The sequence below is a fragment of the Pristiophorus japonicus genome, chromosome 15 (genome assembly GCF_044704955.1).
Source record: "Pristiophorus japonicus isolate sPriJap1 chromosome 15, sPriJap1.hap1, whole genome shotgun sequence".
Classification (NCBI taxonomy): Eukaryota; Metazoa; Chordata; class Chondrichthyes; family Pristiophoridae; genus Pristiophorus; species Pristiophorus japonicus.
Genome location: NC_091991.1, coordinates 131,969,096 through 131,987,960, shown reverse-complemented (window position 1 = coordinate 131,987,960; position 18,865 = coordinate 131,969,096). Strand labels below are relative to the sequence as shown.

The window sequence follows — 18,865 nt, the reverse complement described above, 5'->3', positions numbered from 1 at the left end:
CCTTTTTTTTGGTGGAGCGGTCGGCTGATTGGCTGGCCGGAGGAAGGGGAGGAGGCCGCGATTGGCTGGGAGGGGAGGGGAAAGGGGGGAAGAAGGCCCGCGATTGGCTGGCCGGGGGCTGGCGCGGAGGGAGGGAGAGGAGGAGGAGAGGTGGGGCGGCGATTGGCTGGGCCGGCCCGGCCGGCTGGCTCGGCGGAGCAAGTCCGGAGTCGGCGGAGAGAGCGCTCGGCGCTGGCACTGTGAAAATGGTCGCCGGTGCGTGCGTGCGAAAGTTGGTGCGGCGCTCGAAATCCGCTGTGATCGTGGCGCTCACCATCCTCTTCGTCCAAACTCTGCTGGTCTGGAATTTTAGCAGCCTGGACGGCGAGGAGAAGGGCCGGGAGGACAAGAGGGAGAGAACCCGGCATGTCCGAGAGGCGCCCAGGAAAGGATTCCCCTTCCCCGGCGAGGGACTGGTATGTGCACCCTGCAGCCCCACCGAAAACTTCCCCCCAAGTATTGCTGAATGGACACTGCCTGTGGGCTGCAGCCTCTCTGCCCTGCAGCCCCTCTGGGCAGTCCTCTTGTCAATTGTACCGCTGCATTGAAGTTAGCAATTGCACCTTTGGGCGATGCAGCCACCGTGTTACAGGGCTTAAGAGGCTGTCAGGTCCTGATCTTGCAATGCACCCCTAAACCTTGCACCCCCTCCCCTGTGCCACACCTGAAAGTGACCATAACACAGGCTCTTTAAGCTGCTGCTGCAACACGCAGCGGTGGTCAACTCCCACTCTTTCCCATCTTCGCCAAAGCTTTTCCTTCCTCTTCCCCCCCCCCCCCCCCACCATACGGAATCCAGCCCAGGAAAGCCAATGTAGATCAATCTCATTCATTGAAATTCAGAGAGGGTGAAAGGTTTTTTTCTATTGCAGTCGCGTCTCATGATTTAACGCTTCCTCCTTTTCTTTTCAATATATAGAATCGATACGCATCTGATTTACTATTTTGCAATGCTGTGTTTTCTTTTGAGCAAGACGGGCGAAGATACAATCTCGCAATGTAAAAGCACGTAGGTTAGGATTCGAATGCATTGCGCTGTGACCGCACGGTGCAATGGTTGCTGAGGAGCTTGAGCGCTGTGGTCTGTTTTAAACAGCGAGTTGGAATAGTGGTTTTCACATTTAATGTCACATGTGATCATAAGCCTGGAGATTGGAGCAATGAGTGTTTTGGCGTGCGGATATCAAAGAGTGCGGCGAACTTGAAAGATTGTGGATCAGAAATGAATGGGTGTTGTGTGATGTTTTCTGCGCGCCGGCTAGTCTTCCCCCTACACCTCGCTGCTTGTAGTGGAATCAACAGAGCCTGCCTGTTTGAGAAGTAGTTGCGAAACGCAGCCCTAAATATTAAGAGAATTCTTTTTAGTAGAACCAATTCGAGATATGCCTGGGGCACTCAGTCCGGCGCGAAATCCTCTTTTTCTTTCTTAAGTTGCGATGGGTAATGAGCCTGTTTATTCTGGGCATTTGTTCCTTCTCTTTTGAGCACCTCGCTATTGGGATGGGAACGCGGTTGTTGCAGCGTGAGGCTGGTATTGCGTGGAGTGTATGGCTTTGTGTGCCCTCTGCCTCCTGTGGTGTCAAGCTCCAATCCTTGGCTGCTCGCTGTCCGGAATGTGACTCTTGATTCTGTCGGGAGACACGCCACAGCGTGCAGCCGGGGCTGTTGCAGACGCTGCTGGGCGAACTCCTTGGCCAAGCGCAGTTCTTGCAACTTGACGGAATCCCCCAGAGCCCTGCTCAAAAAAAAAAAGGAACATTGACTTGCCGGCTCCGGTGGAGGAGGTAGAAAAAAAATCAGCCTGTATAGCGGCGTAACTCAACCGAGGGGGTTAAAATACAGCACTCCCGCGACTTTCGGATAAGCATGGAGACGGGCTTTTCTGTGAATGAATGAATGAGGCTGTCAGATCACCGGAGTGTAGAATCAACAGGGCAAGTCGGTCCCTCGGTGCGAATGAATGAATGGATGGCACTGTCTGATTACTCCGGTGTGCTGCACAGTCACATCAACAGGGACAGTCGCTCCCTGTCGCAACTGAACATGCACACATTCCCACCGAGTGTGCAGCAGTGCCAACTGCAAACTGTACAATAATCCGCTGCAAATAAAGAGGGCAAGGCTGATGGTTGGTGGGGATGGTTCCCCGAGAGCAGGAACCCACCGTGTGAGCGATTGAGAACTGTTAAAGTCCGTCTTTCCGGGGCTTTGATACACATTTTAAGGACAGATGCAATGGATGTTATCTGCAGTAACTAGAAGTTTAAAAAAAATAGCAATAGGGACCCACTGCAGCCTGGCCAGCTCAGCCTGGTCCCTTTGGAGAAGGGCGCCCAGTAAATGCAACGAGGAAGCCACGATGTTTCAGCCCCATGGGGATGGTGTCGAGCGGAGCGACTCAATACTTAACAAGCGCCAGCTCATTCTTCACCATCGCCAGCGAAGGCAGAGAAAGTGCGGCGCTGCGCTTTTAAATTTGCCTCAACTATCCAAAACCTAGTGTCTATCTGTCACACGGCAAGAACGAGAGATCTGGCGTGTGGTTTCACCAGTGGCCAGAGCAAATAAAACCCACAAGTCAGATTGTGTCCGAGGGACGCAAAGAAATGCAGAGCAGTGTGGCTGGGTCGCAGAGGGAGCTGTGGATGGCACTGATCGCATCAGGAAAGCGGGCAGAGGTGGCCGTGGTCCCACAGTGCCAGAGAAGCGCCGAAGATGGTTCTGGTTAGATCAGGAAGGCAGAGATGGAGACAGTTTCGGTCATTTCAAAGAGAAGGGTAGAGGTGGAGCGCTCTGGTTTTCCCGAAAGAGGGTAAAAAAGGAGGTGTTCTTGAGCCAGCCAGAGGTAGAAGTGCATAGAATAGTGACGGGGAGGTGGACAGAGATAGCTCTGGCTGGATTTGGGAGGCAGACGGAGATGGAGAGGCAAATGGTCATGGCAGGGAGGTGGACAGAGATGGTTGTGGTTGCATCAGAGATGTGGACAGAAAGTAACCTGTCTTGATGTGGCAGATCGAGATGGTCATAGCTGTGATGTGAAGGAGAAAAAAGATGGGAATAATTGCTAGGAAGCAGACGGCTCTGCATGAGTCAAGGGGTGTTGACAGAGATGGAGATGATTATGATATGTACCCGTGAAATAGAGTTTGAAGTGGAGATGAGTGTGGTCATTGTTGGAGGGGAAAAGAGATGGAGATAGTTGGGATTTTGACAGGCAGGTGGAGAGAGATGGAAATGGTCATGTCGTCATTGTGGACAGATCCTTTTGGTTGTTTTGTGGAGGTGGATAGCTCTGAATCTAGTGTTGCACTGTCAAGATATGCTTTAAGGAAATTTACACCATTTCCAAGTCACCGTTTGACACTCTCAGCTAGTAATGAATCCTTCACATTTTTAATCAAGATGTTCGGTGGCACATTATAGCGGTCAGACGCAAAGTAGCTTTCCCTGTACATTGGCAACTGAAGCCTAAAGGATTGTCTGCATTGTATGTAAATATCAAATAAAAAGTTGCCAGCAGTTTAATAGTGGTGCCGATTCATACAGTATGACCGCTTTCCAATCTTCAAATCTAAAATCCATTGTGCACTTAAATCATGTCATGCTGTTTTTAATACAGTGGGATTATATAGACAGTTTTTAAAGACCAGCCATTTCATTGGGTTATAGTTATGGGAAACCATTTCATTGGATGTAATTTCACTTTTTTATTCGTGTAACCTCACATGTGCAAGAACATTTTGAAATGTAGTTTTAAAGAAAGTTCTGCTTAAGCCATGGGGATTAAATGATTCATTGACTACTGGAATAGTCCACACAAGATCAAACCACTTGATAATTGTGACATTATGGAGAAAATGATCTTTTTGGAATAATATAATATCTTTAACGATAAGTGAAATCATCAGCTGCATGATTAATGTAGGAGGTTGCACAGCGTGCTGTCTGACTGCAGATAACTGGGTTTCTCAGTTGGCTTCAATGCTAGACTTGTGCATTCCTACACAGAGTTGCGGCTTAGTTCCCTCGGGGTAAGGTTAAATAATACGAGCATTTGGATTTTTATTTAAAAATAAAATCTCTTTTTGAATAAGTAATTGTTTTGGTTTGTTTTATTTTAAAGCATTGACAATTATGAATACAGTTCCAAAATTGGAAAGAAAAAGCAGCTCTTTAATATTCCCTGCAATATTTAGAATCAGATGGCGATGTTGGCCTGAGGCTGAATTGAATAGTGAAACCAACCTTTAGGTGATGTCTGATGAGCAAAGTACTGGAGGCTAGTTTTGCCACTCTGCCGTGGCATTGCAGTGAAGTACAGTCCTGCATAGTAATCAACTGGATATCTTCCCCCCCCCCCCCACCCACCCCCCCGCCTGCTCTGTCCATTACTGTATGATCACTCAACATCCAGCCCTTATCGGAGACTTACTTCCCTGTCACTTTTTATTGGCTGTAATCGCTTAATCTCAGTTATCTAGTAAAGGTCAATGTCCTGAAAACCAGTGTAACTCCGTTCAGTGCTGTCATTTAATGTGAGGAAATAAAGCCGCCATTAGAGGAGTGCAGAAGGATTTTATAGAAGTTATTTTAATGCCCTTGCAGTATTAAGCTGCTAATTTATCTCATCAGATACTATAATCATTATTGTCATTCCTTAAGTGTCTCTGTAAAATCGTAAAAAACCAGCCACCACCTTTTGTTTTGCTCCTAATTAGAATAATAATTTGAAAAATATTTAGTGTTTTACAATAGTGAAAAATATACCATAGACAGTGTTTGTGAAGTCTGCTTGTGACTAACTTGTAAAATACAAACACTACAACATCACAACACTATCACTGCTTCACTCATTGTATTTTCTATTATTGAGAATGTCAAAATAATAAGTCACTCCAAGTGTAATGAGAATTGCTAGCATGTAACCTCTGACAGAAGTCAACTTTAGCATTATTACAAATCAATTAAAGTCTCTCATTAAATAGTGGATCTTAACAAATCAGCAAGATTATGGAGATACTTGTAGAATGGTTTTGAAATTTGATTTCCAAAGAACCTCTTGTAGTTATCCTGCAAAATCATGTTCTGCTGATCACCTTGTTAAGCAAACAGGTTTTCTCCAAACTGAGTTTTTAGTTTCCTCATGTAACAACAGTAACTGCACAATATAATTCAATCTCTGTGAAGCACATTGGGATGTTTCTCAGCGAGATGAGAAGATGTGATATAAATGGAAGTTCTTCTCTCTGTGCCTCTGCAATAAACAGCAGCAGGTATTGCAGGAATGTAGTCGTGACTCCAATGCGAGATGGCTGGGACGGCAGGCAAGAGGAAACCTTTGTTTCAATTTTTGATAAAAATTTGATGTTTAAATTGATTTACTTATGTAGTTTGCTATGCTTAACTTTGTGCATTTAAAATAATGTACCTGTGATTGGAATGATACCGTGAAAGCAGCTTCATGACAAGAGTGACGTTACCTCACAGATGCACAGACCGCCATAACAATCTCACACATGTCTCCCCACAGTTTGGTACGGTGTTGAGTGGCACGCTAGCTGTGCGACAATTAGTATTCATGCTTAAATCTACAGAAATCAATTATGAATCGCTTCTAATCAGACCTCAACTGCTATGAAATTGCTGGTGTTTCTTGAAGTACAAATGATATGGCACACAGCTGCTACTTTACTACCATGACTCCACGGCTGGTGACGAGAAGCATCTAATATGTCTGGGACCTCATTGCCGATGTATTATGTGATCAGATCACTGGGCATGAAAATGAGGTAGCACTGGTACATATCTGCAGCCCTCTGCATTCTTTCAGATCAAACTGGGGTATGGACCGATATGACCGAGAATAACGGTCTGATACCTGATGGTAGCTGTGGCAGACCACACCATGGCTTTTCATGGAGTCATGTTTTGACAGCAAATTGATTATCTGAATACTCTTCCACCGCACCAGGCTGAAGTGAATCAATGTCCATTGGGTTTGGTTGTACTTGATTGAATTGGTAAATGGGATCTAGTGAGCCACCCGCATTAAATCACCGTAAACCAATACAAATGAAAATGTTTATCAGCATTAATACCCGCACCCCTGTTAGGAACATAAACTCTTATTATTTATTAACCCTGGCCCCTCACCATTATCATTTTCTCTCCTGAGACTCATGCTGAGTTACAGTTCCACTGATGTTGGTCATCTTCCTGCACTTGCCCATATTTTCCATCCTGCTATTGTCCAATTTTGAATAATAGAGGAGCAAGAAATTTGCAGGGAACTATTTTGCACGTGTCTCCTGCAACTTTTGAAATCAGGGACAGTTGGCGAATAGTCCATCCATATTTGGGTGAGTTTATTTAAATAATACATTAATGGCAGGAATACATTATCTGACATATTTCCCATCATCAATGCTTTAATGGTGCTGGGGATGGGGTGTGGTGTGAGCGGGGCGGGGGGGGGCCCAGTGCAGGGGGTTTTCAAATTTAAAGGCCTGTATTGCCCAGTGTCATCATTGGCCAGGTGAGAGATTTAAAAAGAATATTTAAAAGTTTAATTTTTTTCTTCTGCCAGCGTTGCAGTGGGCACTGCAGCTATTTCCTTGCTGGAGTTGGGTAACTTGGCAGTGGTATAATACTGCCAGAAAGTTGCCACCAACATGGGAATGAGCCTGACTCCAGAAGATCACCAGGGGCAGTTCTCACTGGCAGGCACATTACCGGCACCGTCACCAATTGAAATCCAGCCCCAAGTGTCAGGAGGCTATTCAGGCATAGAAGCATCATAGCTTGTCCTGTCCTCTCCTCTCCTGATGTCCACTCCTATGCACTTTCCAGAAATGATTACTAAATAGCAACTGCTAGACTACCTAACTGACATTAAGTCATAGGTGAATCAAAATTTCCCCGAACTTAGAAGTGGGAAGACTGAACCCATTGTTTTTGGCCCACACCACAAACCCGATTCCTTTCCCAACCCTCTTCCTGGACAATTTAGGTCATACAAAACCTTGGTATCCTATTCAATCCCAGACCACACATCTTGTGCATCACCAAGACCACGTCTATAATTCCCACCTCAATCCTGTTGCCTCCAAACCTGTGCGTTGTCATGCTAGATTCACTTTCTGCACCACTGACCATATTGGCTCATCAGTTATCACTATTCGTAATCTCCAACTTGTTCAAAAATCATCCACCCTTATTCTACCCTGCACTACGTCCTACTCACCCGTGATCCTCACTGGCTCCTTATCCCCCAAAGCACTGAACTTTAAATCCTCTTCTTTCCTGTATGGCCTACCTGTGCATTGCCCTCCAGCCTTATTCCCTGCAGTCCTCCAACTCTGCCCTTCAGTACATTGTCCACACCTCAGGTGGAAGATCCTTTAGCAATCTTGGCTCAACTCTCCCGAACCACTTCCCTAAACCCACTGCCTTTTCCACCTTTAAAAACCTTCTTAATAACTATATTTTTGACTACGTTTTCAGTCACTTCTCCTGACTTTCCCCACCATGGACCAGTGTCCATTTTGTTATTTGTTTTATCTGTGTCGTTCTGTCCTATAAAGCACCTTGGGACATTTTCTATGTAGGAGGCACTTGTATACATGTATGTTTGTTTTATTATCCACCTACACGGTCTCCCTAAGTTTCTTGGCTCCACCTTCCTTTGTGTGTGAGGCATTTAATCTAAGCTATCTATTCATTTCCACTTACTTGAGCTTTAGTGTCCCCTTGTAGAATTTGTGATTACATCAAATATATTGTATCGCTAATCCCCTATATCAGTTAAAATCTTCAATATCGCAATAAGATCTACTTTGTGCTTTTCCCCCTAGTATAAATATTCCCAGTTACCATTGATCTCCTTGTGGTGCTCAATTCAGAGTTGCTGCCCTTCACTGAGGCCCCTCCAATTGCACACCTTGCTCATAGTGGGACAAGACTACTCTTCCACCTTTTACCTTTGCTGATCTTTCAAAGCTGGCAGAGCAATAATTATTTTACTTGCGCTAGTAAAACATTTGTGAAAATTCACTGTAAAATTCACTGTAAAACCAAGGCAGCACATCCTGCTGTTTCCTTTGGTTGGAGCAGAGACAAATCTGCAAATTGCCATCCATGCAGGCATAAGGCTGGAATATCTTTCATACTGGTAAGTATTAGGAGGCAAATCTTCTTAACTACTGGTCTAATCCAGAGTAAGCCACATTAAACTTTAAGGCAGCTTAAGTGATTGACTGTAAAATGCATTAAGATATATATTGTGAAGATTTGAAATCTGTACCCTTTAGTACAGCCTGAATGATATTTCAGGAGAAATACTGTTCGCATCAAATTGTTAATTGTCTTTTTACATTTCAAAACAACAAAAAAAACTATGACAAAATGTTCTTAGATGAAAGTATAATTTTATGTTATTTGTATTTTTGTAGTGAGTGGATAGTACAAGCTATAGAAATCTAGACCTGGCTCTTTGGTGTCATTGCGTGACGTTGTCTTTTAATCTCCTGCTCATTATTCAAACCTCATTAGTAAAATCATTCAATTAATGGTTGGTCCAAATACTTCGAATCATACAGCACAGAAGGAGGCCGTTCGGCCATCGTGGACCATTTTAGTTATATTTTACTCGCATCTAATAACAATTATTGTTGATGTTAAATGTTATCCTCTTTAAAGAGCTATGCAATGAGTCCCATTCTCCTGCCCTTTCCCCATTGCCCTGCAAATCTTTCCCCTTCAAGTATTTATCCAATTCCCTTTAGAAAGTTATTATTGAATCTGCTTTCACTACCCTTCCAGGCAGTGCATTCCAGATCATAACAACTCACTGCATATAAATATTCTCCGCACTTCATCTCTGGTTCTGTTGTCAATTCTTGTAAATCTGTGTTCATTTCTAGGGCAAATGCAGCTCGCTTCCCAAAGAGAGTTTTTTTTCAGGAGTTGATTTAAATTGGACACATTTAATGACCAATTATAGTTTCCTACCCCAACCCAAATTGTCTCCCCATCTCTCCTGAATGAGCAGACTTGAGCTGCTTCTATGATCTTTTCATTCATCATTTTGCCAGGCCAGCACCTTGGAGCTGTCTCCCACCATTTATGCTGTTAAATCTATTTATTGTTGCCCGGAGACAAACTTGTCTAGCCAGTTTTAGCAGTGCAAATGCAGCAGCAGCAGCCCACAGATGATGGGCTCCTGGAATCCAAATTCAAAGAAGAATGTGTAAAAGCATCTTTCCTTTATTTTCCCTGAGAAGCAGGTGCCGGACTTTCTACTTGAACTGATGCAGTTTTTATGGTGAAGGGGCTCACGTGGTGACGTTAGATAGAGAATTCCAGGCTCCCGACGCAGCCACAATGAAGGAATGGCGATACATGTCCAATTTGGGATGCTGCGTGACTTAGAGGGAAATGAGGAGCTGATGGTGTTCCCACAATATTGGTACTCTTGACCTTTGTGCTGGTAAACATCATAGGGGAGGGATGCCCTCTGAAAGTAAACCTGGTGAATTGCTGTGCTGTCTCCTGTAGATAGCACATACTGCAGCCGCAGTGTGCTGACGAGGGAGTGGTGGATGTTGAGTCCAGTGCCAGGGGTGCTGATCAACTGGACTGCAATGTCCTAGACAGTGTTGGCTTTCTTGAGTGTTGCAGATGCAACCATCCAGGAGAGTGTTGAGTATTCCATCAGATCACCTTCATCACCATCATCATCATCGTAGGCAGTCCCTCGGAATCGAGGAAGACTTGCTTCCACTCTGAAAGTGAGTTCTCAGGTGGCTGTACAGTCCAATACGGGAATTACAGTCTTTGTCACAGGTGGGGCTGACAGTGGTTGAAGGAAAGGGTGGGTGGGGAGCCTGGTTTGCCGCATGCTCCTTCCGCTCTCTGCGCTTGCTTTCTGCACGCTCTCGGCGACAAGACTCGAGTTGCTCAGTGCCCTCCCGGATGCTCTTCCTCCATTTTGGGTGGTCTTGGGCCAGGGATTCCCAGGTGCCGGTGGGGATGTTATCAAGGAGGCTTTGAGAGTGTCCTTGAAACGTTTCCTCTGCTCACCTGCATCTGAAGGATCACCTTCATGTTGATTGCATGCTGCTGGCTACTTTCTGGTACCTCATCCATTTGGTGTGATTCACAATTGAGCCGAGACAGTAAGAGGTCCATATCAACTCTCATACGAAGGGCAGGAGGGGGATTAAAAAAAAAACTCAAAACGCGACCCTAAACCGGCCCGTACACACCCGCCGCCATTTTTACAGCGGTGGATTGAGAGGCATGTCTGTATCCTGTATTGGAGAGGCGGGACACTTCATTTTAATATTTAAATCTGGCTCCCACAGTGCAACTGAGAGACTGATTTAAATTTAATGGTTGCCAGCCGGGTTTCCTGGTGTCCGGAAAACCCGGCAGCGAAATGTAGATGGGAGCAGCCGGCTGCAGCAGGTAAGTGCTTTTTAGGGCACTGCTTGTGGTCCAGGAGGAGCAGGAGTGTTTCCCCCGACCCTCTAGCAAAGCTCCTGTCGATCGCGGCCTCTCCTCGCTGCCTCCTTCCTGATTGCCAGGCTCCAACCCCCACTGCCAACCCCCAATCTTTCCCGATTGCCGGAAACTGACCCCGATGGCGGCCGCCTGCCACTGGCTTCCCCGCCCAGCAGCCAGTCGGTCAGTCTGGCCGGCTTCCAGCTGAGAAATGGAATTTAAAAAATGATAATGAAGACCCGAGGATTTCTGGATTCCCCCACCCCCCAGCTACCGCCCTCGCCCTCTCCCCATAAATGTCAGGCCCAGAGTGTCAGCAGGCTATTCGACAGCAAGAGACATCACAGCGGAACCCGCATTTTTTGTGGGGTGATTGGGTAGTGATCAAGAGCAGTGTGTTTTGGTTTGTTTACTCTGCAATCCAGGGCACAGATGCAAAGTCATGAAACTGAACAGTTACTCCGGTTATCAATTAATGATGTTTTCGTTTTGCATTTGTTCATGTTCAGCTCTTGATTTGTGTAAACCGCAGTCCATACTTTCCTATATATAAATTAAAGCCGTGCCCTCTACCATGATCACCTGTTTCTGTAACCGGTCTAATATCTCGACTTGTTAACCATCACATTGACCAATGCAAGCATATTTGCTCAACTTTCATTAAATTCTGTTGTTTAGGTGCTTTGTGTAAGGTTTACAAGTCTAGATATTTTACCAATATTTAAATATTTACAAGTGATCCTACTCGGACTGAACCTTTTTTTAATAATTTTCTGACATGCTAATTCTAGAAAATTGTAAAAGCTTATATTTGACATCTGAATGAATACATTTCAACATTAGAGGTTATATCCTTAATCCATTGGCAGTGATTTTAATAAATTCTTATTCCTGCTCTTCATTATAACCCAAACACAGCTCATTCACTAATAACGCAGTAAATTATAGTGTTGAAGGTCATTCTAGTGTCGCCCACATATAGCAACTGCCAAAGAGCTTCACAGAGGGGTTTCTTTGTAAAACATGACTACATTGTAACAGTTGTGTAGAGAGCCTTCAATTTGCAGTATTTTACTGGTATTTTGTCTTTTGATGTTTGTATTGAGATTTGGAAATCATTTTTCTGCCAATTATTTTTTTCCATAATGAATAAGTGCAGTAAAACTGAGCCAATCTTGCTAAAAGCTGCAGCGTGATCAACTATTTCAATTGTGCGCTGTTGTTGACCTTGTGATGAGAGAGAGAGATCGTTGAGAGAACATTGCAGTAGCCCCAGTTTCTATATGGCAAAGCTAATGCAGCAACCTGTCCAAAGTGTAGAGGGCAGTGATTATCATGTGAAAGTATGAGGCAGATTACAGTTAGAGCTGGCTCGAAAAAAAAATCTCCATATAGACAAATGATCTCCTAATCCTGGCCCATGCCTGACTCATCAGTGGAAAGTTGGGAATGGCGTGGCGATCTCTTCATCTCTTGGCCTTGAGCACTTTGGTCATCAGTGAGGGAGAAGAACCAGAACTGCGTTCAATTCTTGAGGGTGAGACTGCTTGTGTAAGTGATGTAATGGTCTGGCTCAAAACCAACGGTGTATTTGATCCAATTGTTGATAAGCGAACAAAAAAAAAGATTGCTAAACAATCCTGGGTAAATTGATAAGTGGCCCCATTTAAAACAGTTTGATTCTGAAATGTCCACTTTTTTTATAAAATGTTTCCATAATTTATGGAAGTAACATTGTTTGCTGAATGAAACTTAAAAGAGCACTCTTGGTGTAACCAACTTCTTGGGTACCAACCTGCTGGATGAACTGGAATCAGTTGGAATGGATAAATGAGTTTGGGTGTTTGTTTAACTGAACAATGCGTTGGGTATTTTCATTTCATTTAATTAGTTCATGGATCAGATTGAGTAACCTGCTTCAGTTTTTCTACTGGATTGGTGGGCTATGATTGGGAGAGATGGTTGCTGCCCATATGTAATCCTTATAACGGCAAGCTTTGAACCCCATAACAGTTACTATTGTCTCCTATTATTATTTTTTTAACCTTGCTGGTGTCCGGTACGAGGAGCCCTAGGGCTTCTCTTCACCTCGGTCTCTCAATAAAGGAAATGCTTGTGTTGTCTTAGACCATGAACCAAGCTTTAGTTGCTGTCTATATTGCTCTGATGATTAAATCTTTGTTCTGGGTTAATTTACCAAGACATTAACCAAGATCAGATATCTACTAATAAAGTGACAATTAGCCAGACTCTCGTTACCCCACTTTTAGGATAACCATTAACAGACATTAAGGAAAATCCGCTATGCAGGTTAGTCCTGTAATACTGTTTGCTTTTGCTTCTAATACCACGGGCCTTCAATATGCTTAGTTTGGGACTATTCTCTAGGAATAGCAGTTGATACAGCTGTAACTTTAAAGGGGGGACGGGGACGCGTGGGGGTAATGTTGACTTTGTGTGATAAGGTAACAATTCAGTGAAAGTGGAATCAACATTTGGTTTTAGGGCGCATGCATAAATTCTGTAGAATAATAGTCAGATCCGTCTCTACAGAACTGTCCAAAAGAGAGTTCTATAATTTTATTCACAATAGAAGAAATACATAATGCTTATTTAGCTAACAACATGAAATACGCGGAAAAGTCCAGGATGGGCAAAGGCTATGTGGCTTTTCACCTGTAAGATCAGGCAGCTGTTGGCTAGTGAATTGGTCCTTTCACTATTTTGGGAGTTACTTCAGATTTTCTGCTCCCTAATACTTTCAGTTCACTACATGAACGTTATGTCCAGCTGCGTCTCGCCAGCATTGGTATCTTCAGTCAAATTGCATGTAGTGAAGATGCAAGCAGGCTGAAAAGGTTACCTAAGGAAAGGATTTTGGTGACCATACATCTACCAATATTGCACACACTAATTCCTTGAAGATTTTGAAGTCATGTTTTAATCCTAAAGTCTTTAAGGTTTTGTACATTAGTGATTGCCCAAGATCGGAGTTAACGATTGAATTATCACATGGCAGGTTGTGATGTCAAATAATTTCCTCTTGGCTTAACTGCTTAGTGTTGCAGATGGTAAGTCTGATTTTCATTCTGACCTTTAACAATGATCTTTAACTGATTGAGAACAGCCAGTCAACTTTTGCAGGAAATTGGTTTGTGGCCTGCTTCTCCCCCATTGTTATAGCAACAATGCGGCCTGTTTAATCACTCCTCTCACACTCCATCAGGCAATTATGTATTTCAGGGATTGTGTCTAATTTTACCGAACTATCTTCCCAAACCAAATATAATCAGTTTTCTCCCTTTTTACAAAATATCTATAAAGTTCTAGCAGATTCTTTACAAATCTTTGTCGGTCCAATTACATAACGGCACTTAGTTACTGCAAACTGACAGGAATAGTTTGTTATAAAATCAGGGGTCAGTCTTGTTAAGGTGGAGCCTTTCCACTCACTATGATAGCAATTATAAAAGGCACTAAGAAGAGGTTTCTAATACACTATGCATGTCACTGATGATTTGCTAAAAGCTTTCGTTATTTTTGATTTTTAGGGCCGCTCTCTATGGTAGGACAACTGTCTTTTTGAATTTTCTATTCATCACCTTTCCACCCATGAGCAATAATGTAAAGCTGCTCTGTCCCACAATGCCCATTCTGCTATCATATATTTCAGTTGTGCTCATCCACTGAGCCTTTGTGTAATGATAATCTGGCTGGAAATTCAGAGGGGGTGAAATTGAGGGCGGTAACCTTCCAGAGCCGGGACTTTTAGCACCCAGTGTGGAAGTCCTGCACCCACCGTGAAATTGCCCTTACCGCCTCTGAAAGAAAGCGGAGCGCATACTCTCGCGTTCCTCTTCCTTTGGGGGCAGTTACCGGGGAGCTACTGGGGTGGTGAGGGAAGCGCTAGGCGGATACTTAAAGGGGAGGACAGCTGCGCACTCTCCAGGGTCACCAGGGCAGCGTGCGACCGGTCCAGCAGCCTGGCACCCAAGACAGAGAGCCGGGCTGCACAATGGAGGCTTGGACCACGCTAAGGCTACCATCGTCGAGAGTTGTCCAACAAAAAAAGATGACGGCCCGAGGCGCTGGCCCTCCCTCTTAGCACCACCCCAAGAGTGATCCGTGAAGCTGGCATTGATATCCACTCGCGCCAGCCTCACTGCCCGCGGGGCAATTCCCACCACGGGGCAGTAAGGGGTCGGCACGCACGCCGATGATGTCATTGCTGGTTGTGCGGCGGTCCAGTGTGCCAATCGCAGAGCACGGTGCTGCCATGGCAGCGCCTCCACAAACTCTCGAGCAATTTCCTGGGCGGCAGTAGCGCCCTGCTCCCCCAGGCCAAAACTGACTTGTCGCCGGAGGCGTTAACAGGGCTACGAAAGGGGGTAATTTTACCCCCAGAGCGTTTTAATAATATTTGCTTTGGGATCTTTCCAACACACGTCAACCTATAAGACTGGTCATTGTCCCGACTGTGAACCACACTCTCTGTCCCAAGTTACCAAAGAACACAGGTTTGCCTCAAACATTGAGATTCTGATTGTTTAGGAATCCAGAACAAGGGGGCATAACCTTAAAATTAGAGCTAGGCCGTTCAGGGAATCTGGAACTCTTTTGCTCTCCCCCCCCCCCAAAAAGCTGTTGAGGCCTAGTTCAATTGAAAATGTCAAAACTGTGATTGATAAATTTTTAGGCAAGAGTTAATAAAGGTTATGGAACCAAGGAGGGTGGATGGAGTTAAGATACAGATTAACCATGATCTAATTGAATGGCAGAACAGGCTCGAGGGGCTGAATGGCCGACTCCTGTTCCTATGTTTCTGAGATATGTAATTGTGCTGAAATTGTCCACAGACTATCAACTTGTATTAAAATCTATTGCACATTATTTCTCAATAAATTCTTCATAAATAGAACAATTCAATCTTAAAAATAACCAAAGTCAGGTTCCCCTGACACAAACAGTAAGAAAATGCACCATCTGATTGGTAAGGTCACACTTTCTGATCCCTGTTCTGTGCTGAATTGATCATTATATAGTCACCACTGCTGCAAACTGAGTGCATATGGATATTGGTTGAGAGTAAGACTGAGCGTGGATGTGGATGTGACCCAGACCGCAGCCCCCCCCGCCCTGCCCAAGGTGGAATAAGGTACCAACATTCACTATCTCGGATCCAAGATGTACAATGGCCTCTTGAGTGAGATACAGGACTGCTGCTGGAAATGTATCCCTTCAGGGGTAGAGGGGAGAAAGCTGTGAGTGGGAAAGTAAGGGTGCAGTGGCTTGTATAGTTAAAACTTTCAATGTGTGTTTATAACTAATATATAATACATTAAAAAAAAGACTTGTATTTATATAGCACCTTTTACGACCTCCGGGTATCCCAAAATGGTCAACAGCCAATTAAGTCCTTTTTTCCGTAGTGTAGTCACATTTATAATGTAGAAAATGCAGCAGCCAATTTGCACACAGCAAGTTCCAACAAACAACAAGGTAATTTGTTTTAGTGATGTTAATTGAGGGATAAATATTGGCCTAGGTTACCGAGGAGACCTCTTCTTCAAAATAATGATTTTTTTTTGAAAATCTATTGCTAGATGCCACCAGGCCCACAAATATTCAACTTTATTATTTTTTCACTGGGTGCGCCCCCCCCCCCCCCTGCGTAGCAATGCTTTGTATGGCCTTGGTGGATTGTTGACAAGGAGACACTTAATTAAACTGTTCACTGCAGGGGAATGATTCCTCTGCGCGCTTTGTGTAATGAAATCGTAAAGATCAGGGTTATATTTTTGTTACACAGTGCACAGATGAAACCTTCTCCTATATTAAAAACATAAGAAATAGGAGCAAGAGTAGGCCACTTGGCCCCTGGAGCCTGCTCCGCCATTCAATAAGATCATGGCTGATCTGATCACGGACTCAGCTCCACTTCCCTGCCCGCTCCCCATAACCCTTTACTCCATTATCGCTCAAAAATTTGTCTAACTAACTGGCAGCGGGTTTAAATAGGCAATTTATTTGTGGGGTTTCCTGCAGCTCCTTATGTGTTGCCCACAACACTCCTTGAGTAACCACTGAACAGAAAATCTCACATCGACTCAAATTATTAACAGATGGAATTGCATCCTTTGATTGAATTACAGGTTTATAATTCATTGCCGACTATCTGTTACATGAATCTTCTCATTATGCAGTTTGCAACAATAGAAGATAAAATAATACAGTACGAGGAGCAATACTTTTATAGTAATTGTGTCAGTGTTTTTAACTAAAAAACAATATATAGTTGCCTTTTATAAAGTAACAGGTGCACGATAAAGTGACAGGCCAATGCTCATTGTTCATCCAGCTAATGTTTATAGAATCATACAGCAGAGAGGGAGGCCATTCGGCCCATCATGCCTGTGTCGGCTCTTTGAAAGTGTTATCTTATCCCCTGCTCTTTCTCCATAGCCCTGCACGTTTTTCCTTTTTAAGTCCAGTATTCAAGTTTAAAGTTATGCTTCCCACTCTAACTGTGCCCACATGGGTCTTTGGCACAGCAGATGAGCACAGATTCATTTACAACATCTGTTTTCTTTGGCAGTGATGTTGTGTATAATGTTAGACATTGCCTCTTGGATGGGATTTTTTTCCTTTAATTGAAAAGTTTTAACTGGAGACGGTAGAAGTTTGCAAGCCATCAAACTGAAATGGGGCTAACTTCGTTTTTGCAATATATGAGCTCAGAGTGCTGAATCTATCTGGCGAACTGTTTTTTGAAACTCGGTCATTTGTCCAGCAGAGTGAATGGTAGCCAGAAACAGGAACACTGTACTCTGTGACTAGACGTAATTGGCTTTAATAAGAGGTTGTGAAACTGATCATATCAAGAAAGCCAGCATATCTGGATGGAGCTTGTACAATATTCTCCTGCTGAAAATACTCTGGAAAGTGGTTGCCTGAAATAATTGGTGTTGTCCCAAATCCTACCAAAGGTCAAGTTTCCTAATACCTGAATGCCTGAACTTTGAACCGCAATGAAATAATTTGTGGCTTGTTTTTAAAATGACTGCAACCCCCCCCCCCCCCCCACCTGATTGTGTGACTGTTGTCATTAGTATTCTGTGCACACCAAGCAGAATCATCTTAATGGAGTCTGAATGAGCCCAACTGCCAGCTATTGTTGGATGGAGAGAGGCTGTAAACCCTGCCGATCGTGAGTTATAGCAACGACTGTCTAATGCTGAACCAGATCAGGGTCAGGAGGCAGCTTAACATGACATCAATCAAGACAGGCAAGACACTGGAGACCTGCTGAGCTAGGATAAAATTCCCAGAGCACATAAGAAGGCCGGGTGAGTTAAACACTATAATACGTTCAAGATAAAGCTTTGATGACAAAACTTTTCACTGCTTCTCTGATTGTCGTGAGCAGTGATTTAGTACATTCCAGCAAAACATCATTTAGAATACACAAGGTTTTAGTCTGATGTCCAGTCTGTCCATTGTGGCTCCGTTGTTTTTTTGTTAATTTCTTTGCTTCACTGAGTTAGTTTGTTCTTGTTTCTGTGGTCCTGAAATCCCGCAGGGGTTCTCTTGATCTCGTTCTCCCCCTCCTTGCCACCCCCCCCAGTTAACTTCGACGGAAGACCCTGGTGAGACAGTGTAAACAGCCCAAGACTGGGAATCTCCCCCTGCCTCCCCCCAACCCTCTCCAGAATTTTAGGTTTCTCGATTACCCAACAGTTTTCTGTCATGTGAATCGAATGTAATCCATGACAGTTGGATGGAAATGGTGGCCAATACTACTCCCCTTTCAACAGCTTGCATGGTGTATCTGTTGGGTCTTGATTTTTTTTCTCTGGAGAGGAGCCCGTCAACTCTGCTGACTTTTTTTCACCCTCCTTCTACTCTGGAATTTACTTTTCATTTAAAAGTATTTTCTTAAAGAAAGAAAGACTTGCATTTATATAGCGCCTTTCACGACAACCGGACGCCTCTAATTGCTTTACAGTCAATTAAGTACTTTTGTTGTAATGTAGGAATATATATATATATAAAATATTTTAATATTTCAAATTAAAAAATGAATCTTCCAAGATTCCTGGGGACCCTAATAATCTTGGTAAAGGTACTTCTATGATTGGGGTATTTTGCCAGTTAAAACTATCACGTGAGCTTGACTAGGACAGAAAGCTTCATTGTGGCAGCAGCCTGTGGGCCTGGACCCTTGTGGTTGACTGACAGCTCTGCAAGCAAGGAAATGAGACAAATTCTGCACCATCGCTACGTAGTTACAGGAAAGTAGTGATCGGTTGTTCCGCAACAGGTT

The 18,865-nt window shown here is 43.9% G+C and overlaps 1 protein-coding gene across 1 annotated transcript in view; it reads left to right on the top strand.

Annotated features, from left to right (window-relative positions):
* The first annotated feature begins 245 nt into the window (after positions 1-245).
* Positions 246-18,865, top strand: part of xylt1 (xylosyltransferase I) — a 234,389-nt gene continuing 215,769 nt past the window's right edge. The window contains exon 1 of the mRNA XM_070856725.1: positions 246-455. Within this exon, the coding sequence (XP_070712826.1) occupies positions 246-455 (210 nt within the window). The remainder of the gene's footprint in view (positions 456-18,865) is intronic.